This window comes from Podarcis erhardii, assembly GCF_964252035.2.
Source record: "Podarcis erhardii genome assembly, chromosome: Z".
Taxonomy (NCBI): Eukaryota; Metazoa; Chordata; class Lepidosauria; order Squamata; family Lacertidae; genus Podarcis; species Podarcis erhardii.
In genome coordinates, this window is record NC_138504.1 from 36792237 (window position 1) to 36817123 (window position 24887).

Consider the following 24887-nt stretch of genomic DNA (forward strand, 5'->3'; position numbering starts at 1 on the left):
CCTCATCATTCTGAATATCCAGAGTCAGACCACTGGTAAACCTAACTCAGTATCGTCTGCACTGACTGGCAGCAGCTCTCCAGGGCTTTAGGTAGGGGGTTATTCCCAGCCATACCAGATGCCAGGGTTTGATCCTGGGACTTTCTGTATGCAAAGCAGATGCTCTCTCACTGAGAACATCATAAGATGATACCGTATACAGAGTTCAACCACTGGACAATTTAGTTCAGTATTGTCTACACTGACTGGAAGCAACTCTGAGATTTCAGACCAGGAATCTCTCCTAGGGACTGCAGGGATTGAACCAGAGACCTTCTGCATGCAAAATAGTGTTCTCGCCATATAATAATCAATGGTATACTACCATGAATGCTGCATTTTATTGTACATATTATGGGATCAGTGCTCCTTATACATGCACATTTTTCACAGCATGCTCAAAACACTGTTGGCCTAAAAATACTAACCTGTATCTCTCTCCCCCCCTCCCCCGTTAATTTAGATTTACTTTTCCATGGGAATTCCTATACAGTAAAATAAAATACTGTTGCTAGTGGCCTATTTTCAATATCCAATGTAAGTGGAGTGGCTATATTAACACACCCAACACACCCCAGTCTGGAATTACCCACTGCTATCATGGCAAAAAGCCACCGAAACTACCTCTGAAATCTGCCAAATCTTTCAATAATGCAATTTAAATTGGAAGCACCATCGTTTTGTGGCGTGAGTAAAACAACGAGTAGTGTGAAAAGAAGTTGCTGTCCACTTAACCTGCCTCACAGGGTTGTTGTTAGGATGAAATGGGGAAAGAGGCAGAGAATGACCCATATACTCACTCATGCACACCAGTAAAGAAACAGATTAACACCATAAATTTAAAGCCCATCCAACACTCATTTAAAACGTAGGACTTCCTGCAAAGAATCCCGAGAACCTCGCCAAGCTACAATTCCCAGCATCCTTAAACTACAATCTTCAGGATTCTTTGTGAGCAGCCAGCTGCTTCAAATAGGTTTTAAATGTATGTATATGGAGTGGAGTCAGAAACGGACCTAAATTACCAGTCGAAAGACAAAAAGTAAGGCGCCTCCTAGAGAAGCTACTTTCAAACAGCTTTGTTGGTGGGACCCCCAGCGCTACATTCACCCTTCCGCGTGCCCACGCATAACACCAGAACTAGAAAACTTGGGAGTTTGCGGTCGCGGTATAAAAAAGCGAAGAGAGATGCGGTCAGGCTTCACCCCTAAATTAAACATGTCTTGGAAACACGGCGGACGCGGAGGGAAGAGAACTAGTCGTCTGGTTGGGAGCCCGTTACTACAAGCCTCTGCACGCTTTTGCTTGGGCGCACGCCCCATTGAGCGGAGGCTTACTCCCGAGTAAGCACGCACAGGCGGAATTTCTTTTACCTGAAATTCATGCAAAGCGAGCGAGACACGCCGTATAATCAACCCGCCACCTCCATCCCCGCGGCGCATGGGGCTCCCCACACCCCCAACACTTTGGGCTTTACCTCCAGCGGGGGCAGGTCCGGATCCAGCTGCGTGAAACTGTGCAAGACGACGGGGCTGGTGCTCTCGGCCGCCACTTCCAGCTTCACCCCGTCCCACAAGCTCCGGAACCGGCGGGAGCCTTCGAACATTTTCTCTGGGCTGAGGATGCCGCCGCGTCCGCCGCCGCCGCCGCCTCCTGCGGTGGCTGCGGCAGCGGCTGCTTTAGGGCGTTCATCCTGCAGGAGCTCTGACCACATGAGGTTCACCATGGAGCGGCGAGAATAGAGGGTTCAACTCCTGCTAACTTTTCATTATACTGAGCTAAAGGAGGAGGGGCGCCAGTTCACGAGCTCGGAGGGTCCCCTCTCCAAACTACGCGCACCTTGGGCTTGAGAGAGAGAGCGCGTTCTTTGCGCCTTTACGCCTGGAGCTCAGCAGCAAAGCGGCTCCTTCTCAGTCTTCATTCTCCACACTGGGGAAATTTGATCCGCCCACTCACAAGCCCTTATGTCACCCGCTTGGAAAGGGGTGGAGATAGAGTGAGAGAGCAAGATTGAAAAGGCGGTGTGGTGATGCTAGGGAGGCAAGCGAAAGCGGAACCAGAGCCTAGAGGCTTTTCCTCTTCTCATTCCCTCCCGCTTGGAAGAGGCTAGGAAAGAAAGCAGAGGCGTGCCCTCTGCAGGCCGAGAAGGAGAGAGCCGCTGGAACTTTATTATTATTATTTTGCAGAGAGAGAGAGAGAAACGTTTATAATCCTAATACAGTATTAGTATTAACCACAACCTCACTCGTTCACTCACAGAAGCTGTGGCACTTTAAAAGGCTCAAGGATTTATTGCGGCGGCTGCTTTGCGCGCAGATGAATTGAAGGGTTATCACTGTGGCTTGGCAAATAGACACGGGTTTATTGGGAAGTAGGATGGAGGGTAAACAGAGGGGCCGAAAGGCCATCAGATGCAACGGAGGGGAGGCCCGTGACACGTGTAGGCAAAGCTCAAGTGTATACAAGATAAGCAGTTCTTAAATAAAGAAAAAGCAGGCCTGCTATTTGCAATTTCTCCCCCCCCCCCTCACTATAACCGTGAGACTAAGGATAAGATTTCACATCTCAGAGAAGCCTGGATTCTTAAGCCACAGAAAGACGATGCTAACAATAAATCTGGATGTCGTTAAAGGTACAACACGGCTGTTTGTTACTGGATCTGCAGCAGACTAATAGGACAACCATAGCTGTCAACTTTTCCCTTTTCTTGCGGGGAATCCTATTTAGAATAAGGGAATTTCCCTTAAAAAAAGGGAAATGTTGACAGCTATGAGGACAACCCTACTGGAAGCATGTGTTGTTGTTGTTGTTGTTGTTGTTGTTAACTGCTTGGCATTATTCTTATTGTTACTAATTATTAACAACAAATAGGTACTTCAACCAAATGTTACAACGTTGGATGCCCTCGTTCAGCGTTAGTGCCAGCCAACCAGTCGTGCCAATTCCAAGATGCTCCATTCCATTGTATTCCACTCCCGTATTTCCTAGTTCCCCTCGCCCCTCCAGCATTCTGTGGCTGTGGAGCACGCGTCTTATGGCTGTGTGTGAGGGAGACCCCGTCTACATTTTCTCCCCGTCTACATTCTTTCTTCTTCTGCAGACCTCGGGATTTCCCGCCGAGCCTGTGTACTATTATTTCCCTCTCGTTTTTCCACGGTCTGCTTATCTATGTTTACTGTTTGTATGTTGATAAATGCCAAATGAATGTATCGAAAAACAAGCCGCTCCTCTAGAAAGGCCAAACCACTGGTTTCTCACAGGGAACTGGATGCACACTACAAGAACAGGATACTGGGCTAGATCTAGCTGCAAGGCTGTTCTTAGTGAGGTACAGACTCACCAGAGTTAAGAGTTGGGAAGGCAAAGAGTTAACCAAGCTGCCGCTTGAGTAATGATGATTGATCTTGAAACTTAGCAGCCTGCTGAGATGAAGGCAGGAAATCTCTCCATTGTTTTTCCCTGTGTTTGCAGATTCCAAGAGGACAATGGGAAGGGGCCCTCAGCAAGGAGATCTGCCAGCAGCTAATCCCTACAGCTACTGAAGGATCTAGAGACCCTCTCCCCTAGTCTGCGTCTTGCTGGGGTCTCTAACAAGGTGCTCACCTTAGAGACTGATTAGGTTTGTTGTGGCATAGGTGTCTGTGGGCAAAAGCAAGGTTGGATAATGGATTCCAATTCCCATCTGCGCCTGCAATGGTTAGAGAGGATGGGGTTGGAGGATGGTCACCAGCCCCCCATTCCTAACCTTAGACCAGGGGTCGGCAAGGTTGACCTTGTCTGGGCCAGTTCACTTAAGCAGACATCCCTACGTGGGCCAGATCGCGTGCGCACCCACGATTTCCTGCGCCTGCACAGATGTGATTTTCGGCATCTGTGCATGCGCAGGCATGATTTTCAGCGCCACAAAAGCAAGTCCCCGCTCCGCACGGTGCCGGTTTAGTGCAATGCGGGGGGACTCGCTGAGCTGCCTGCTTGGTTCAGGGGTGGCTCGTAGGCTGGTTAAATGACCCCCGTGGGCTGTGTGTGGCCCATGGGCCTTAGGTTGCCGACCCCTGGTCTAGAGCAGGGGTCAACAAACTTTTTAAGCAGGGGGCCGGTCCACTGTCCCTCAGACTTTGGGGGAGGGGCGGACTATTGGGGGGGAGTGAATGAATTCCTATGCCCCACAAATAACCCAGAGATGCATTTTAAATAAAAGGGCACATTCTACTTATGTAAAAGCATGCTGATTCCTGGACCGTCTGCGGTCCAAATTGAGAAGGCGATTGGGCCGCATCCGACCCCCGGGCCTTAGTTTGCCTACCCCTGCCTTAGACAGTAGCATTCCCTAGCAGTGGGGTGTGGCGGTTAGTGTCAGACTAGGACCTGGGATATCAGGGTTCAAATTTCCACTCCGCTATGAAGCTCACTGGGTGACCTTCGGCAAGTTACTACCTCTCTCGGCCTAACCTACCTCACAGGGTGGTTGTGGGGATTGAGAGGGAGGACTTTGCATGCCGCCTTGGGCTTCTTAGAGAAAAAGGTGAGCTATAAATAAACACATAAATGAGATGGAAGAATGTCTCTGTTTAGAGACATACAAAATGACTCCTATGTATGATTGCCTAGGAATTATGTGTTATCATAGGCTCCCTTCCCTGTATCAAATTTTACCATTTCTTTTCTGTTATCTCAAGAAAGTTGACATTCTGAATTTTTATACTGTATACACTGATCTGAACTGTCTTAGGCAACATACACATTTAAAGCACACACACCTCAAGAATCCTGGGAAGTACAGTTCACCCCTTGCAGAACTATAATCTCCAGCACTCTTAATATACTACAGTTCCCAGGATTCTGAGAGAGAGAGAAATCTTTAAATATTTGGTGTGTATGCAGCCTTAAACAGTTACTAAAATCAGGCCAAAGTTGGGTGCTCTCCTCTAGGTGATTCCACAAAGGAGATAAGCCCCAGTTTTAGGATTTAAAGCAGCTTAGTCCACTGACTTCAACAAGATTAAACACAGATCCATTGCCTTAACAAGTTATTGGATCAGGGAACTCTCCTAACTACTCTCTCCCAAGCTTGGCCACTGTTTCAAGCGGGGGAGGGGGAGAGAGACATGTAGGATGAATGAGTTTTTGATAAAAATTGCCCTTTGAAGTACAGCCAGAGAGCAAATCCACAAGATTCCAGGCCACCCCAATTATTTTGCCACTCCCTCTTGCCTGCACGAGGAGGAAAGTAGCACGAAAATCTAAAATAACTCATGCTTTGCTGAAGGAAGGGCTGTAGCTCAGTGGCAGAGCATCTGCTTTGCATGCAGAAGGTCCCAGGTTCAATTCCCAGCATCTCCAAATAGGGCTGGGGGAGACCCATCTAACGCTGCTGCCAATCGGTGAAGGGAATACTGAGCTAGATGCACCAACAGACTTACAAGGTAGATTTCTATGCTGGTTTGTGTGTATTTTAAAACAGTCTTTCACCTTCTGTGACATCTTCCTCTTCTTTACACCCTTCAATTTCCCTCTCTGCCTTGCGAGATACAATTGGATGGCATGTGGCATGGGAAGCGCTTCTGCCAGAAATTGGCTGGATCCCTGTCCACATATAATTCTGCCCACAAAATATCAACCCTGCCCACATTGGATAGCTCCACTAATAACAAATGTCACATGAGTTGCTTCTGGATCTGATGTGGCCTTGGGTGTGGCTCCATGGGCCTTTTGCTTTGTACTGCCCACAATCCATTATGTACCTACCTGAATGAAATAATGCAGGAGTGAAGAACCTCTGATCCAGAGGGCCAAATCTGGCTCTCCAAGTTTCTCTGTCTAGCCCCTGGAACTTCCCCAAGCCATATCTTCCTTGAGTGTGTTTGCCTGGCTGGAATGTGCTCTTAAACTTTGATAAGGATTCCTGCTTCCTTGGATGAAAGATAGAAAGTGTGTGTGTAAGTTTGCTTTTGTTTAATATCTGTGTTCTGCTTTTCTATCAATAGGGCCAGTGCTTTTTTTTGGGGGGGGGTACTAGAGGATAACAGTACTGGCACCTCTCCCCCCCCCCCATGTTAAAAATGTGGCACTTACTTCATGGTGAGTACTGATGCTTTTTTTTTTCTTTTAAAAAAGAGCTTTGAATAAGATAACATTTGCACTTTAATGTGGTATCATGGAGCTTTAAATGTAAACAGTCATGGCTTCCTCCCCCCCACCCCGCCTTAAGTCCTGAGGGTTGTTTGGAGACCCCTCCTCCGCTCCCAGAGCTACAATTTCCAGAGCAATTTAACAGCCAATCCCTCTTCATAGGGAACTCTGAGAACTATGGCTCTGGCAGGGGGAACAGGGGACCACCTAACAACTGCCAGTACCATTAATAAACCACAGCTCCCAGAATCCTTTGAAGGAAGCCATGACTGTTTAAAGAGACATCGTCGTGCTTTAAGCAGAGGGTGTGAACATGGCCTTAAACAAAAAGTAAATAAATCCCACAAATAATTAATACAATCTCAAAAAGTTATCATCTCATTACAAGAGAGAGGGAGAGAGAGAAAAAGAGAGATTCATAGCAATGTTCCCAAAAGGTTCCAGGAACTAAGGAGCATGACATGGCAGGGTGAATCAGCAGCTGGCAGAGAGCTCCTTGCTGAGACAGCACTCTAGTGGTGCTGGCTTTGCCGAGAAAAGATGATCTCTTCCTGGCTTCACCACTCATTTCTTCCTCCTCTCCGTCCCCCTTCCTGCTATCTTGTCCTCTCACATCTTTATACAACAATTGTATAATCACCTATTATTGGGAGCGCAGCGAAGCAAGTTACAACTTCCACCAGCTCAGGATGGAAGGATTCATGTCAAATCCTGTCTCTGCAACACCAACTTTGTCAGGGTTGATTCCCAAAGAATGCCCTCTCTCTCTCTCTTTCTTTCTTCCCTTATCCTTCCCATCCTGAACAGCCAGGATGGCTGTCTTCTGCCTGCACTATCAGAGGCAGATGGGTGTTTGGCCTGATTCAGCAACCAGGCTTTTTTGATGTCCTTATGATTCAGGGTGTAGCTGTTACCGTTTTCTCTTTCTGGGGCATTCTACCAGCCTCATCATGTGGAAAAATGGGACTATGGATGAAGCAAAGAGCCTCATTCCAGCTTTTGGCATTAGTTCAACCAAAGGTTGGTCTCATTCCACGTTCCACGTTAATCTGCATTTTAAAAATAATCCTTAGAAAAATGTGTGTGTGAATACAGGTAACGCGAATCTCATGCTCCTTTAGGCAGCGCTTTGCGGACCTGGTTTTGGGAAGGTGACATGAGGGTCTGGGAGGGTCCTAGAGCAGGGGTCGGCAACCTGTGGCCAGTGGGCCACAGGCTGCCCACGGGGGCCGTTTAAATGGCCCACGAGCCACCCCTGAACCGAGCCACCCGCTTGGCAAGTCCCCACATGCTGTGCTGAACCGGCACAGTGCGGAGCGGGGACTCGCTTGCATAGTGTTGGAAATTGTGTCTGCACATACTCAGGTGTCAAAAATCGCCTCTGCAGAGATGCCAAAAACCGCATCTGCGCAGATGCGATCCAGCCCACAGAGCGATCACCGCAGGAGTGAACCAGCCCAGGTGAGGTAAACTTTGCCGACCCCTGTCCTAGAGCCTTTGCACCTCCTTCTCAAAGCCCAGTAAGTGAGGCTTCTCACTTACCTCCCACAAGATTCCCAGAGCCCTCCTTCTTGGTGGTAGGGCTGTGTGTTTCCGGGTGTTCGTGGATTTATGTGATTTGGTGTTTATGTGTGGACCCATGCATGCAAGTTATCCATACATTCTCTTTCAAGATATGCATTTTTAATATTTATTTTGAGATACTCTGAGCATTGGAACTTTTGAGAATGTGAAATATATGTGAAGTAATTAGGTAGGTTTTGATCTGCTCCGCAGGCACAGATCAGATCAGTTAGCATCAGAATACAGAAAGCTGGATTCCTCAACCATCTTTAGATGGAACTGGTCCATGTATATTCAACATGGAAATCTGGAATAATTTGTGAGTGGTTGGCAGCAACTATGCTCATAGAACCATAATATCCCCTTGTCTGATCACTTGGAGGTAATTTCTGCTCACCCTCGGCAAATGACTCTTAAAGCCTGCATGGTTTACCTGGAAAACGTAAGCATTAATTTGTGGGCTCCGGCACTGAACCAGGCTTAACTGGCTCCAGAGTTTTGCTGGGTGAGAATTAACATCCCACAAACTAATGATGATCTTGCCCTACTTGACTGTGAATTCACGTGCTGTAAATATACCACCCAGCACATTCTGATCCCAAACCAAAAGTATGGTCTCTGGCTCTAGCTATCTATCTGTGTAGAAAGCCGCAGCACTTTGTTATGGCAGCAAGACCATCCAATGTTGTGGTAAGAAAGGCATAGCCAAGCCACACTGAAGCCAGACAGGTGTGCTGTCATCAGCAACTTGCCAGGTATCCTCCCAGCTGCCATGATCTCAGCTAGCCAGAGCCCAAGAGGTATTGCTAATGATAGCTTTTGTAAAAGTTGCTTTTATTTATAGTAACAGTTTCATTGTGTGGTGTTTGATAGCGGTTTGGGTGGCTTAGGGCTTGAACCAAAACAGGGAGTTATGGGACGATTAACTCTTTGTTGGGCTTTCAGTGATGTCATGCTGTTATGCATTATGTTTTTGTCTTACAGAGCAGGGCGGGCGGGGGAGGGAAAAGCACGAATTGCAGAAGGACATAGGAAGCTTCTTTATAGATAGAGTAAGACCATTCTAGTTCAGTATTCTGTACACTTACTGGCAGCAGCTCCTTAGGATTTCCAGACAAGGCGTCTCTTTCCCAGCCCTACCTGCAAATACCACTGGGGATCAAACCTTCTGCTCTGCCACTAAATTACAGACCTCCTCCAAAAATAACATAAGGTTCCAGACCTCATGGTTCTAAACAAAGGGCTAATATAAATATGAACCAGTCTTATACTGAGTTAAACTGATCAGCTCATCTAGCTCAGTACTGTCAACACTGTCTGGCAGCAGCTCTGCAGGATATGGGGCAGGAGTCTCTCCCAACCCTGGGCCTGGAGATGCTGTTGGGGATGGAAACTGGGGCATTTTGCATGCCTAAGGGCCATATTCCTTTGTGGACAACCACCCAGGGGCCACATGACCTGTGGCAGGCCAGAACAGAAGGCACATGTGGGCCAAACAGCTAATGCAATTTTCAAATTCTTGTACAATATGTAAATTTCTGCACACACAGCTTTCTCTCTACCTTCCATCCAGGCATACATCCTTCCAGGGGCCACTTGCTAGAGGTCGGCAGGGCCAGAGGCAAAAGTGAGTGGAGCAAATAATGTGAATTTATGAAGCAGGTGAGGGGTGTGGCTCCAGAGGGGGCATGGCCTATAGACAGTCCCAAAAAGCCAGAGAGAGAGGCCTTGATGACCACACTGGCCCCTAGACCTGATGTTTCTCCTCTGTTTGTCCTGCCAGCTTTCCCCACCCTTGCATGATGAAGTGCTTCTGCAAGAATAGGATGCTTCCTTTTATGACGTCACACTATTTTCTCATCTGGCTCACTGTCATCTATTCTAACTGGAAGTGAGTGTGTGGGGTGTCCCTGTTGCCCTTTCCAGTGAACTGGAGATGCCAGACATTGAATCTAGCTCCTTCTGCCTGCATATTTCTCTCACTCCTCTAATTTCATCTATTAAAGGAGGACCCTCGTAGCAAAACACAGGCCCCACCTGCATAATACATTTAGAGAAGTATCGTACCACTTTAAAGAGTCATGGCTTCCCACTCCCCCCCCCCCGCGCCACCCCAAAATAACCCTAAGACCCTTGTAGTTTGTACAGGGTGCTGAGAAATGTTAGGAGATCAGCTATTCCCTCCTCACACAGAGCTACAATTCCCAGGGTGGTTTAACAATAAACCCCTCTTCCCAGGGAACTCTGTACAGCCACACCAAAAGTCAAAGGTTTTCATATGCCCTGTGCCAAAACTGATCTTGTCCTGCATTGGCTGCTTGCCAGATTTCACATGGTATTTTTACAGAGCCAATTCAGAGAGAGGGCAAGAATAATTGCCCTCCCTCTGAATAGGTGCATGGAAATCTTAGTGTTTCTACTGTTGATGGGGGGGGGGGGGGAGAGATTCGCTTCCATTCTAATTTTCACCTGCCAAAACAATACATGAATCAGAACATACAGTCATCCTTTGAAATTCCTTCTCTGAATTTTGCAATGCAGTTGTCCAGTCATGTCATGCATTTAAAAAATGCACATGGTAAAGTAAAGTGTGCATTTTAAAAAGCATACATTATTAAAAGTAGCAATGTCATATTTGGGGAAATGCCATGCAAAAATGTGTTTACATGCGAATGAGTGTTACATTCTGAGGATAGCACGTAAAGACAGAATCGCACAAAGTCAAAACACATTGGGTTCAATAGCGGGTGGGACTGCTAATGCCAAAGTCTTTTTTCCTGGACACCCACCCTCTTTCTGCTACCTCCTTTTTTGCCAAGTGTGTAAAGCTGAATTGCGAGTTACCTGTATTCAGTAAAATTCCATACAAAAAAGGAAGAATTCACACTAAAATGCTGATGAAAGTATTTTCTTCTTCTTCATGTATACATAAAAATGTAAGGCTGTCATCATGCTACAATTGCACTACAGGTGGCCCAAGCGAGCTTTTTAACAGCTGGGGAAGGTGCTCCACAAAGCAGTTTGGCAAACTGTAAAGTACTTTCCCCTCCTTCAAAAGGGGTTGCGATTGTGGGAAACTGTGAGGGGATAGGTTGGGGGTAGGTGAAGTGGATGAGGAGGGGGTTTGGGGGACAGGCAGTTGGCAAAGGGGCTGGAGGGGAGGCAGGGTTGGCAAGTGGAACAAGCAGGAATCGTAGCCCCTAGGTTTTGTTTTGTTTTTTTAAATCAAAAACTGAATTTCAGATTGGAAAAACGAGAAACTGAAATGGACACATTCACTTCCTCCTGCCCCGATGCTGGCCATGCCTTTCCTGAAAAGCACACTATGTGTGTTTATGCAGAGCACTCATGGAGTCATATTGCACTCCCCCCTTCCCGAAGTTTACTGAAATGCATGGTTTCCCTCTGTCACCACACCACCTCCTGACACCTGTCCCCATCATTACAATGACATGGATTTTTGCAAGTTAATAACCATGATAGATCTGGGGCTGGAAGTAACTGGATTCCTGCCCCACTCCCCACCTTAAGTCATACAGCAGCAACCAGCAGAATGCTGCAAAGCTTGGAGGAGAGTCCGGCAGAGAATCCAGCAAAAAGAAAGTAATTTATAGCTCTGCCTGGAGGGACAATTCTGCTCTGTGGACAGAATTCTACTTCTGAAATTCTACTCCCTCAACCACCTTGTCTTGGCCCATCTCCAAGCAGCTCAAACGGGAATGCTCCCAAGTGCTGCAGAAGTAAATAGTGACACTTGCCACGCTCAGGGGGAAATAGGCAAAGCTAGGTAGTAGAGAGCATTTACTCTGCATGCAAAAGATCCCAGGTTCAAATCCCAATGACATCTCCAGGTATGCTGGGAGGGACCCACTGCCTGAAACCCTGGAGAACCTCTGCCAGTCAGTGTAGACAGTACTGAGTTAGATGCAGCAATTGTCTGACTTGGTATAAGGCAGCTTCCTACTTAAATCAGCTCTCAGTTTCAGAAACATGAGGACTGGAACCTCACTATTGTTAGGGCAAGGGGCTGTATTCCATGATAGAGCATCTGCTTTGCTGGTTCAATCTCCAATGGCATCTCTAGGTCTGGGAAAGACCCCCGCTGTCTGACACTTGAATGGGCACTACCAGTGACAACTATCAAGAGACTGAGCTAGGCAGACCAATGAGGGTTTGACTTGGTGCAAGGCACATTCGTGGTTTCCATAATCTACGGCACACTTCAGGTAGTGACTACAAACCTAGGAAGCTCTTTCCAGTGGCTTTCTTTCCTTTCTTTTCTAAGAGAGTATAGCCATATCTCTCATACGACGGTACTTCAAAGCAGAACGACACCTGCTGTTACAGAGGTCCATGCTACCCCTCAGGGCTTCTTGGTAATTTTCTAAGTTAACGTTGGCCAAGAGGCAAGGTGCTTTGGGCAAATGCTGCATGGGGCCTCAGAGCAAGGCAAATGGAGCAGGAGGTGGATCTAACCGAGAGGGAATTTCTTTTGCCCAAGAGCATGATGCACATCCACCAATATGTATATGAAATTTTGATTTTCCACCACTCCACCCAAAATTCATAAGCCATGTGCATCTGGCCAATGGCCCATCCAGTCCAGCACCCTGTTCTCACAACTGCCAGCCAGATGCCCATAGGAAACCAGCAAGCAGGATCTGAGTGCAAGAGCTCTCACCCCTCCTGTGGTTTCCAGGAACTGGCATTCAGAAGCACTGCTGCATCTAACGGTGGACAGCCATTGTGAACAGCAGCTTTCAATAGCCCCTCTCCTCCATGAATTTGTCCAGTCCTCTTTTAAAGCCACCCAAGTTTATGGCCATCACTGCCTCCTGTGGAAGCGAGTTCTACAGCTGTCTGAAGAAGTCCTTTCTTTGATCTGCCTTGAATCTTTCAACATTCAGCTTCAAGATTCAACTATTAGAACCCAGGAACCCTCTGAGACAGAAAGAAAACCAGGCAGTGAAATGAGCCCTTTGCCACCCCAAAGAATCCAGAGTCTCTGCACCCCAAAGCTCCCCCACCTAGCACGTGGGCAATACTCACGTCGTCGTCCTGCACGCTCAGGGGAATATCCAGCATGCACATCTGGAAGGGCTGCACAAGCGCCTTCTGCATATTGAACAAAGGTTTGGCCTCCATCTTCCAGCAGGGTGAGAGACTCTCCTCCTCCTCCTCCTCCTCCTCCTGTCCACCTCCCAGAGTTCTGGCTTTTCTCCAGCCAAAGTCCTCCAGGTCCCTGCAGCTGATACCCTTACTGCCGTGGAAGCATCTTCATCAACGAGATGCTGTGTCTGTAACCGCTGCAAGCGAAGGTTTCCTCTTATTTCCTCTCCTTGGCAAATCAAAGGGGAGTCAGCAGGGAGAGGTTTCCGTGTGCGTGTCCAGGCGCAAAGACAAACACACACACACACGCAGAGAGAGAGGGAGAGCCCCCTCTCTGGGCAAAGCGTGTAGGGTGCTCCCCTTTCGTCTCACACCCACTTCCCGGCTGCCCTGCCGTCCCTTCGCTCTGCTACCGCTCAAGCGCCTACTGCATGCAGCTCCCTGTACTCATCTACATGCCTGGCACTTGCATCGCACCAAGACGTTGCAATGTCTGCCTCCAAAGGCACAACAGGTTTGGGTGTCCCCCCCCCCCGCCCCGCCTTCAGTTGGCTGTTGGAAGTCTGCGGCAACAGACCCAGCAGTTTCCCTGCAGTCCTCCGTTGCAGGCGAAAGCAGGAGAGCTGGAAAGGGGGTCGAGGGGAGGGGTGGTCGACGCAGCCACCATCACCCGCGGCCCCCTCCATTCTCCGCAGTGCATCCTTTTATTGTTTTCCAAAGGATCACATCCTTAGATCCCAAGGGCACCATGGTGAGTGGGGAGAGGAGAAGATTGAATAATTCATACCTGTTCAAGGCCAGGGAGATTCCCGAATACGGTGCATTGTCCACCCAAAAAAAATGTACGTGTTATTTGCACCCAGTTTTGTAAACACGCACTGCATTTGCAAATGGCACAGATGCCTTCATCGTTCGGTCTCAAGCAGGGATGAAGGAACTGATCGCCCTCCAGATGTTGCCAGATTATGGCTAGGGATACATTCAGTTCAGTTTGAATTTTAATGAGAAGCTACAATGATTCACAGTTTCTCAAATAATATGCAAACCAAACCAAACCTCAGCAACCCTTCAGAATTCACACTCTTCCAAATTTTGCAGTGTGGTTTGCCAGCCGAAGAATGTTTACAAAAATGCCTCATCTTAGGGGAAAGTGACATAGAAATGACTATATTAGTTAAAATAACATATAAAATGCAGTGTATTAAGGCAGCAGTCATCAACCTTTTCAGACCTAGGACCCACTTCTAACCCAAACATGTATTTGGAGACCCATTTATTAATCTTCCACCATATATTTGCATGGTGGCAATGCTCCTGCTGTGCCCAGCCTTGGATCAGGCTATGACTCACTAACGGGTCCCTACACACCAGCTGCATTAGGAGAAATCACTTGCAACATGTTTATTAAGAGAAATTGCACTGAAATGCTGGCAGTTTTAGAAAATAATGAATTCACAAACTGATGCAAAAACGTGGCGATCTCAGCTTAAGATTGCAAAAAGGAGAAGCTGAAATTGACATATTTGTCCACTTTTAGCTACAACTCCCATCATCCCAGACCATTAACCATGAACATAAGAAGACCGGCCTGGCTGCTGGATCAGGCCAATGGGCTACCTAGTCCAGCATCCTGTTCTTACACTAGCCAACCAGGTGCCCCCAATGAGAAGACTGCAAGCAGAACCTGACTGCAACAGTGTTATTCCTATTTGCAGTTCTCTACATTTGGTATACAGAGGAGATAGAATTAAGAAATCCCCTGCTGGATTGGCCAGAAACTCACAGAGGATAGCATCCTGCCTTCGCAGTGACCAACCAGCAGGGGCCAAGTGCAACAGCACTTTTCCCACTCGCGATTCTCAAGATTCGTACTCGATGTTATCCACTACAGACTTGGCTTTCTAACCACTAGACCACAATAGGTAACTGGCATACCCATTTCCCAGCTGGGAAACTGAGGCTGAGAGAGTGCATGCCTAGTGCATGTTCCAGAACGGGAATTCTGATCCCAACTACTGATTATGCCTCCCCACAACTTGAAAGCGCAATTTGTTTGCTCAGAAGCGATTCCTATTGTGTTTCAGTGGGACTAACTCCCAGGTAAAGTGGTTGTACAGGACTGCAGTCTTAATGAGAATGTTGCCGGATTTCCGTCATCAAATGCATTGTTATGATCCACAGGCTGTTTCCTCTCCCTGTTACATACTCTCGTGTCAGAGGGCAGAATCAAAAGGTTTTTAAGCAAGGGGGCTATGGAAACAAACTTGGCCAAAAGCAACAAGGGGCACTTGTTTTGAGGAAATCCCCACCCCTTCTGAATTGTCTGGGGGCTCTAAGCATCCTTCTTCCAAGGTGGGTCAGTGGGAAGGGGATAGAACATAATCCTGTCCAGGAGCCAAGCAGTGCCATTGGCAAATTTGTTTTTCATTGTCTGACCTGAACATGCTATAAAAAGATGTAGTTGGGCTCAGTCACTATTCTGTTATAACCACTGTTCTGCATGGTAAACAGTTTGGTTAGCAACAAACCTTTTGTATAGTATATTAATGGGCCCAATCCATTCACTGGAGTGGAGGCTGGTCTATTAGGACAACTGAGGGAACTGCCCCACCAACCTTAGTCTGCTCTCAGCCAGCCCCCACCTGCCTGCTTTCTTTCTTACAACCAGTCCAGGGGGTGGCTCTGCCTATCAGCTTCCTCCTCCTTAGTGTAAGTGTTGCCCCTTGAACTTCTCAGGAGGAAAGAGGATGGGGAGAAAACTAGAACTAGTTGGCTCTGCCTGTCATTGGCCCTGGTGTCACCTACTGTTGGGCTCCCTGCCTTCTGCCCTACCTCCCTCGCAACGGGTACCAACCATCACAGAGAGCACCTGCTCCCACACCATCCTGCTTGCACCTTAAGTTCTGTTTCAGATGGTCTCCCAGTGTGCCCATCCCCTAGGTTGGTGTGGTTGGGTGGCCAACAAGGGAAAGGTCCTTCTCTATGGTGGTTCCACAGCTACCAGAGGTTCCAGCTGAGCCAAGAGATTCAAATGACAAGAGATTCTAAGTAAACATTAGGAAGAGCTTCCTGGTGGCAAGACACTTTCCACAGTGGAACAGACTTTCTCGGAAGGTGGTGGACTCTTCTTCATTGGAGACTATGAAACAGAGGTTAGGTCTCCATCTTTCAGGGAGTCTTTAGATGTGATTCCTGAATTGCATAGGGGTGGTCTTGATGGTTCCTGGGGTCCCTGCAAATTCTACAATCTATGATTATATGACAATGGGTGGAGTTTTGGATCTCCCACAAAAGTGGGAGACCATTCACACGCTCAACCGTCAGTAGGTTGCTGAGTGATGTGCATTTGTGTGTGAACTGGGCCTTTCTCAAGGGCAGAGGAAGGGGGTGGAGGGTGAGTGGGAAACCAAATAGATCTGCTAGTCCACTCCAAGTCGTAATCCCCAATGGAATACTGCCATGCTGTCCAGAATATGCATGCAAAATTAATCTGCAATCAAGACCTTACACAATGGTGGCTGGCCTCTTAATAAGTACAGACACCAATTAGCAATGCAAAACAAACAGATAACGACCATTAAAGAAGGGGGGAAACACATTAGGTTTTTCTCAGGGATTCAGAAGCATGATTAGCACTTGCTGGAGTAGGGGGGCTTTTTACCCACCCCCATCCAAAGCCAACCAGCACCAAAATATCTTACAGAAGTCGGCAGTGGCTGCTGCTGCTGCTTCAGCTCCAGGAAAGAAAAAAATGCAGACGGCTTTGGGTTTCCCCAGTTCCCTTCCATCCGCCAGGCGAGTACCACGTACTGTCTCCATGGAGACAGCCACATGCAAAGTTGCTGTGCTGATGGAGCACACTACAATGCAGGATACGGCCCCCTTGTGCACAATAAGATCAGTTGGTTTGCAGGTGGTGGTAGGGAATCTCTAGGAGGCTGTAAAGATGCTGATTTGGAGAGCACAGCCAGCAGCTAAATTCCTCGTTTAACGCCTCTAATGACTAGGCTTCCAGGCTTTAATGGATTTAATCAGTAGATCAGCTATGGTGAATCTCAGGCCTGCCAGGCTTCTGCATTTGGTCCGCAAGGCAGCTTCAGAGAAGCCATGCCACAGCTGTCCTGCACACCATACGCAGTACAGTTTAGCATCAGAGGTGAGATGGGAACAAACTGAAAAAAGAGCCAGTATAGTGTAGTGGTTGGAGAGTTGGATTAAGACATGGGAGAGACCAGGGTTCAAATCTTACTCCCTCGGCCACGAAGCTCAGTGGGTTCCCTCAGGCCAGTCACTGCCTCTCTCATCCTAACCTACCTCACAGGGTGGTTGTTCTCGGGATGACACGAGGAGAGAACCATTAGACACCATTTTGAATCGAGATGTGAGACTGAACCTTTCAGAACCGCACTGATTTTAACCAACTTTTGTGTGATCGTTTCTGAGATCAAGACACAGTTTTTTATCTATGTTTGGATACAGTCGGATAGCATTCTGAATCAACTGCGCTGGTTTTAACCACTGATCTTTTGGTTTCTTAGAACAACTGAGCAAAGTTTAGAAGTCACCTTGGCAATTACACGGCACATAAATAAACAAATCATATCTCAAAAGGCAAGGGCTGGTCCCACTCTTGCTTATTTCAATCTGATGGATCCTGGGAAAAGAAGTTGCTGGGGAGTGCAGCTTCATGAGGGGGGAAACTACAGTTCCCAGGATACTTTGTGGGAAACCGCAGGGTTTAAATGTATGGCAAGCATGCAGCCAAAGCACAATCCCTTTGCATCCTTCCTGATAACACCAGTTCAACTCAGCAGACTTTCACCTGAGGTGTCCCTGAATGCTGAATGTGTTAAGTTTTCATAGCCACTCCCCTCCCCTTTTGCTGGGAAATCCAGAAAGCCTTTGCTAGCAGAACAGCTGATGTTGAGGAATGTCTTTGGCCTCCAGGCATGGAGAGAGGAATCTCACGTCATCTGTGGCAGGCAGGCAGGCAGGCAGGCAGGCACATACACACATAAAACTGTGCTGTGTGCTATTAGAGCCACTGGGGGTTGACCCCAAGAGATGTCACTTTGTGCCACTTTTTCCTAGCCCCCCCCCCACACCGATTTAAGCCCCACAAAACCCTGTGCTGTAGGGTAGAGCTTCACGTCTGAGTGGGGATTTGAATCCTGGTCTCCCAAGTCCTTATCTGACATTCTAACCACTACACAGGAGGTGCAGGTTACAGCAACAGCTAAGGCGACATTTTCCCACCTTCGCTGCATTAAGCAGTTGGTCCCTTACCTTTCCCGCCCCGACCTGGCCACAGTGATCCATGCGACGGTCACCTCCAGGCTTGACTACTGTAGTTCACTCTACGCAGGGCTGCCCTTGAAGCTGTCCCAGAAACTCCAGAGGGTGCAGAATGCTGCAGTGAGGCTCCTCACGGGGTCTCTGCCATGGGAGCATATTCACCCAGTGCTTTACCAGTTGCTCCGGCTCCCGGTGGAGTATCAGGTCAGGTTCAAGGTGCTATTTTGACCTTTAAAGCTCTTTGTGGCTTAGGGCCCTCGTACTTACAGGACCGCCTCTCCTGGTATGCCCCGCAAAGGACCTTAAGGTCCATGAATAATCATAGTTTAGAGGTCCCGCGCCCTAAGGAAGTTAGATTATCCTCCACCAGGGCCAAGGCCTTCTCAGTGATGGCTCCAACCTGGTGGAATGCTCTGTCCCATGAGACCAGGGCCCTGCATGATTTAACTTCCTTCCACAGGGCCTGTAAGACAGAACTATTCTGCCTGGCTTTCAATTTGAACCTGGCCTGATCTTTTGTTCCCCTTCCTTCCCTCCTCCTCCCCTTTTTGTGAAGATTGCCCACTCTGGGATCCCATAGCTGGTTCTCCCCTGGTCTCCTCGCTGGCCCAAGTGGGACTAATTTAGCCAGCTAGCCCTGGTGATCATCTAATGTTTATTGGATGGATTTCCCCCCTAAATTGATTTTTGATTTTATTGTTATTTATGCTTTATATCATATTTTAAGCTTTTTTGTTATGTTTTGTTTTAGCATCAATTGAGTGTTTTAAATTTGTTGCTAGCCACCCTGAGCCTGGTTTCCTGAACCGGGAAGGGCGGGGTATAAATAAAAAATATTACTATTTTTATTATTATTATCACACTGCTCCTCCTCAGCTGAACCATGCAGATTAAGCGGTATTGTCATGGTTCAAGGACACAATCCACCCATGCCAAAAGCACTCCAGGAGGTTGCAGAGCAGGACTGTTGAGGAATGTGGCCTGGGGAGAGTCCCAAGGACCAAAAAGAGAGGCATGGAGGGCCACATCGGGCCTCCAGTCCTAAGATTTCCCACCCCTGTCCTAGAGACTCCACTAGGGCCCCAAAGATCTCCATGATGAAGGTGTATATTTTGCACTCATATAATAATAATAATAATAATAATAATAATAATAATAATAATAATAATAATAATTTATTATTTGTATCCCGCCCATCTGGCTGGGTTTCCCCAGCCAATCTGGGTGGCTTCCAATAAAGATGAAAGATACACTAAAATGTCACATACAGTGGTGCCTCGCAAGACAAAATTAATTCGTTCCGCAAGTTGCTTCGTCTTGCGATTTTTTCGTCTTGCGGAGCGCGGATTCCCCGGGTATTAACAGTTTTACGAAAAAGGAAGCAAACCCGCAAGACATTTTCATCTTGCGAAGCAAGCCCATAGGGAAATTCGTCTTGCGAAGCACCTCGAAAAACGGAAAACCCTTTCGTCTAGCGAGTTTTTCGTCTTGCGAGGCATTCGTCTTGCGGGGCACCACTGTATTAAAAACTTCCCTGAACAGGGCTGCCTTCAGATGTCTTCTGAATGTCAGGTAGATGTTTATCGCTTTGACATCTGATGGGAGGGCGTTCCACAGGGCGGGCGCCACTACCGAGACACTCAAATGACCCAGGCCAACCCTTTGCAGTCTGAGCCCTATAAAACAAAGTCAAAACAATGCTTGGCAACTTAACAGGTTGCGTCATGAAGTTTATGCTGTGAAGTTTATGCTTGCGTATATGATCCGTTTATCTTCAAGGGAGAGTTGTGACTGCATCATAGTCTCAGCCTTAACCTTATTGTGTGAACAAAAGCTTGACGCTGCCATTATTCTGCGACCTTTTGAGAATACTCTGCAACCTCTCCTTAATAGTTTTCCCAAGGTGGTTTTTTATATTGCCACAATGGATTTGGTTGGTTTTTTTATAAAAAAAAATAAGCTTTCTTCTTCCTCCTAATTTTCTCACTTAAGAAAATTAAATCAATAAACCCACAGATGTTCCAGTTTATCCTTTCTGTCTTGGTTTCATTATGCTGTATAGCTCAAGAGTACCCCTTTGGACAGAAATAGCACAACCAATGTAAGGAATAGGGTTATCACATCAGGAGCATCCCAGACAGTGAGATTTCAGGGCCCAAACCTGAGACCTAGGGTGGGCTCTGCTAACGTCATGGATGGAAGCCTCTTGTGATGTAATGGGGTGGCTTTAGAGATGAAGGTTAATGTGGTGGTGGGTGGGCTATAATTTGCAACCAGCTTCTGCTGGGCTGCATGCACGGTCTTCTTAATTGGTTTTTATTGTTCAAGAAGGCGCTCTCACCCCCCTAGAGATGCCAGTGGATGGTGCCAACCAGTGGGTGGTGATGTGTGGATGGTCCAGTATAAATCCACCACTAATGTGCTATTATTGTGCCAATAACATTTCATAAAAGAATAGATCCACACACAAAAACCCCACACCAGTCTAGAGGTCTAGAGGGACCAAAACAAATTAGCCAAAATCAGGAGATTTTTTTGAGCTGGAACTCATCGGAACTCAGTTCTGGCACCTCTCAGGTGGGCACCACTGCCATAATCAGAGAACAAGGGAGATGTTTGTGGTGAGTTCTGGCACCTCTTTTCCTAGAAAAATAGCACTGCTCAGAATACTTGCTGATCTACTTCAAATCACTAAGAGATTTATTGCTAGATCTTGATCAGCTTTCTGCCCACAGAGGAGATCCATGTCCAGGTCTCAGCTCATTCACGCTAATTCAGGAGGGAGTTTCAGACAAAAGAACATCTCTCAATCATACCCCTTTTTTTGAACAACAAGACTCAACACCAGACGACTTGTGGGAGGGTGACAGAAGTCACTGGAAAGGCCGATAAAACCTAACCAGCCTTAGGGTAAAATAAATGGAGAACTGAAGGATGAATAGCCACCCCCTTCCCTCCACTTCCCCACTGCCAATGCTGAGAACTGTAAACTCTTGGTGGGCTAAGAGCTGGAGCTGTGCTAGCGGCCAACTCCCAAAACAGAATAGAGGTTTTGAAGGCTTCCGGCACCAGACCTATATAAGAAGCAGAACGGATCCAATCCTGCCCTAGCCAATCAGCCATTCTTGCTCTCTGTGCTAAGCTTCCCAACATAATCCTCTCCGCCCTTGCTGGGCACTTGATGAGACTGTCCACCATTGTGCTGAGGACAGGGGTCTCCCCCCCCCAAGTTCCTACCCCAACAGCTGATAGAAAAGCATTTAAGGGTTTTTATGAGTAGCAGAGCTGGAAGCTCTTTCCAAGGTCCAACAGAAATTACCTTCCCCATTTTTTATTTGCAGGGGGGCGGGCAGATGTTCACATAACTGTTTGGGACAATCCACAGAAGGCTCAAGCTGGATTTAAGCAGTATGGGGATTCAAACCCAGAGTCTCAAATCCAAGGTAGAGAAGCATCCCCCAAAATGCTGCCCTCCAGATACATGAAGACCACAGCTGCCATAAGTTATGCTAACTGGGGTTGATGGGATTATAGCCCCAGATACACTGAAGACAGCATTTCAGGGAAATGATGACACAGAGCAACCAAACACTCACTCACACCCATCTCCCAGCTGCCCATCTGACCTTCTTTCTGCCTTGGTAGCTCCTCAGGAACATCACGGAAACTGAAGTCTCCTCTCCCTTCACGAAATGCCTCCAAAAAGACCCTTTTCTTGAACATGCCTGCCTCTTTGGTGGGGTAGCTCTGGCCCTGGATATTTTCCATCCTCGAGGAAGCTCGCTCACATTCTTCATGCCTCGCTCCTTCCAAAACAATGAGTAACACCACCTCCCTACCGCGGCACTCAAACTCCCTGACGGACATGGCCTCACCTGGATGAAGCATGCTTAATATGTCCCTCCCCGTGACCTGGAACGTGGAGTCAGGCAAGGGAGGAGCTAAGGAACTAGGCAACCTGGCTGTTTATCACAACAACATAACCCTCCAGCTAAAAGCTCCAGAAGCATTAAATGCAAGAGGTACATGTTTAAAAGTGCAGGGGGAAGGAGGGGGGAACCTTACTTCTTCACATAGCATATAGTTTAGATATGGAATTTGCTCCCATGAGAGGCAGTGATGACCACCAAGGAGGAGTTGATAAATTTACAGAGGAGGACAAGGCTGTCAGTGGCTGCTAGCAATGATGTCTGTTCCATCCATTGGCGGAGGAAGGTGGGGGTGGTCCGACCCAGGTGTCATCCCTGAGGGGGGTGACATTTGGTGTGCCACCCGCTTGCGACTCCCAAGCCTCCCTGAGTCCTGAAATGTCAAAATGTCAAGGGAGAAGGCCACTGGGAAAGCGGCGCAGCTCCCCATCTTCCCTCGACGGATCGTTTTGACAGCTCTGGAGTTGGGAGAGACTAGGGAGTCGCGGGCAGGTGGCACGCCGAATGTCCGCCACTGACGGCTTACTCTGCCCCCCGTGGGTGGCTCGCTCCACCCCCCCAGCTGCAGGGTGCGTGTGCCGCTCCGTGCACCTGACCAGCTATCCCGTGCCTGGGAGGGCACCCTCTGCGCCCCGTGACCCTCGGTAGCATGCCCTGCCCCCCTCAGGAGTGCGCCTGCCCTGGGTAGCGTGGGCATATGATCCACCACTGGTTTTATCTACCTCCAGAGCATGCCTCTGAATACCAGCTGCTGTGAATCACAAGTGGCGAGAGTTGCTGTCAGGCTCAGGTCCTGCTTGCAAGCTTCCCATTGTGGCATCTGGGCCACCACTCAGAACAGGATGCTGGACTACATGGGCCACTGGCCTCATCCAGCAAGGCTCTTCTTATGTTGTTAATATTCAAAGAGGGACAGAGATGTGCGTGAATGTATGGATGTGTGTGTGGCTGGAGAATGGCCACATTCAAACCATGCATTAAATCACTGCGATAACACCAAATTATTCTGTAAGCTGTACGTAATATATCTATGAGTGCTGAGAGTGGTTGGGAGACTCCCCTATTCCCCTCCCAGAACTACAATTCCAAAATGGTTTAACAATCAATTCCTCTTCCAAGGGAACTCTTGAGAATCACAGCTCTGTGAGGGGAATAGGAGCCATGGCTGTTTAAAGTGGTATCTGTGGTGTATTATCTGCTACCTGGCGGGGAGGGGGATTGTTGCAAATAGCTATATAAGGAAACCACTCAACCTCCATTTCCTCAACTTTGAGGAAGGCAGCCTCTCTCCCCACTGCTTCCATAAGGCCTCCTTCCAATCCCAACTCAAGTTGGCTGTCCCACAGGGAGGGAAATGAAAGCAGAGGGAAGTTCATTTCAAGGGTATATACATCCCTTTCCCTGTCCCCGGGCTGGCCTGGATTTCTACACACCATTTCACTTACAAGGAAGGAAAGTGAGGGGTGGGTGTTCAGGATGAAAGTGGGTCAGGATCCCCAGAGAGCTTTCTGTTGCTTTGATGGACACATGCCAGGCCATGGAAAGGCCCTCGACTGACCTCCCTGTTAATGGGTCGGCATCAACTACGCTTTGCCTAAGACTGGGCCCCTTTCTGGAGCTCTGCCCGGATTCCTGGAGTAAAACTCAAGGTGCTAGAGGCTCAGAACTATGGAGAGAGGAAATTCAGCTGCTCAGAGATGGAAAAGGGCAGGAGATATTCCAGGCCTCATTGTCGCTGGGGAGAAAAGATAGCTGGTTTTTAGAGTCTAAATCCCAGAGGTATAGTGATCGACAACAGCCCCTCAAGACGAATTCAAGGCTGTGCACACATTGCACATTTAAAGCACATCCCTAGCCCAAATAATATTGGGAATTGCAGTTTGTTAGCGGCTTCCTACATTCCTCTATGCTAGTGTCTCATAAACTTGAAAGCATTGTTATTGCCTCATTCACTTGTGAGAAAAAGGAGGGCCTACCTGCATTCAGGCAGGGGACAGTCCTAACGTGGTCTGGAGATGTTGGAAGTATAGCTGTTATTGTGGCAAAGCAAATGCTATTACCACTGAGTATACTACATTAAATTCTTTGAAACCAAGAAACTGTCTTGGGTGGGCAACTATTATTAATTAATTGGGAGAAATTCCACATGCTCAATGGGTAAACAACACTGCTTCATGGTTTAGCACCAATCAAGTGTTTGTGCTTCCATTTTGGAGACAAAGGGGCAACGTCATGTTGAACCCCCAGCCAACCAACCATGCAATGGTGAGGCAGCTTTTGTGAGCATATTTAGGCCTCATTCAAGGGGGCAAACGGGAGCTCAGATCGCAATACCCAAAGCCCCCAGGTCCTTCTGCCAGGTTTGTCATGTCAGAGCTGTGAAGAAGGCGGAATGCATCTGCCGAACTTATAAAAAAACCCCCACTATATTGCCATGGCAACTAGGACAGGCTTTGAGTCCTGCTCAGAATTCCAGCCTCTGCCCTGCAAAAATAGGCCCCTGGAGGCGATGCCAGAACCCCTTTTCAGACAGAACACACTGCCATTACTAGTGCTGTGACCACAGCCCCAGGGCAATGTGGGATATGGCCCCATGGCATATATTCACAGATAATATACACAGGACATAGATGATAAGGGTGGAATCTGAATTATTATTATTTTTAAAAATATATAAACCGAAGGCGAGGCCCAGAATGCAACAGCTATTCCCGCACCACTGGTACATGAGCTTGTGAGAACAATGCCTAAACCAGACATGAGTAACCTATGGGCCTCCAGAGGTTGCTCAACTACAGCTCACACCAGCCCCAGCAAACATGG

The 24887-nt window shown here is 47.8% G+C and overlaps 1 protein-coding gene across 5 annotated transcripts in view; it reads right to left on the minus strand.

Annotated features, from left to right (window-relative positions):
- RALGDS (ral guanine nucleotide dissociation stimulator) overlaps positions 1–24887 on the minus strand; it is a 96577-nt gene that overhangs the window by 60684 nt on the left and 11006 nt on the right. Inside the window, exon 1 of one of the 5 annotated variants that reach the window (XM_081846991.1) lies at positions 21762–22303. The exons of 1 other annotated variant lie outside the window; for it this stretch is intronic. In XM_081846991.1, coding sequence (XP_081703117.1) covers positions 21762–21932 — 171 coding nt within the window. In that variant the 5' untranslated portion in view covers positions 21933–22303. Of the gene's footprint in view, positions 1–1516; positions 2054–12780; positions 13189–21761; positions 22304–24887 lie in introns of those variants that run through there. 3 more of the 5 variants (XM_081846993.1, XM_081846992.1, XM_081846990.1) reach the window with 3 other exon arrangements.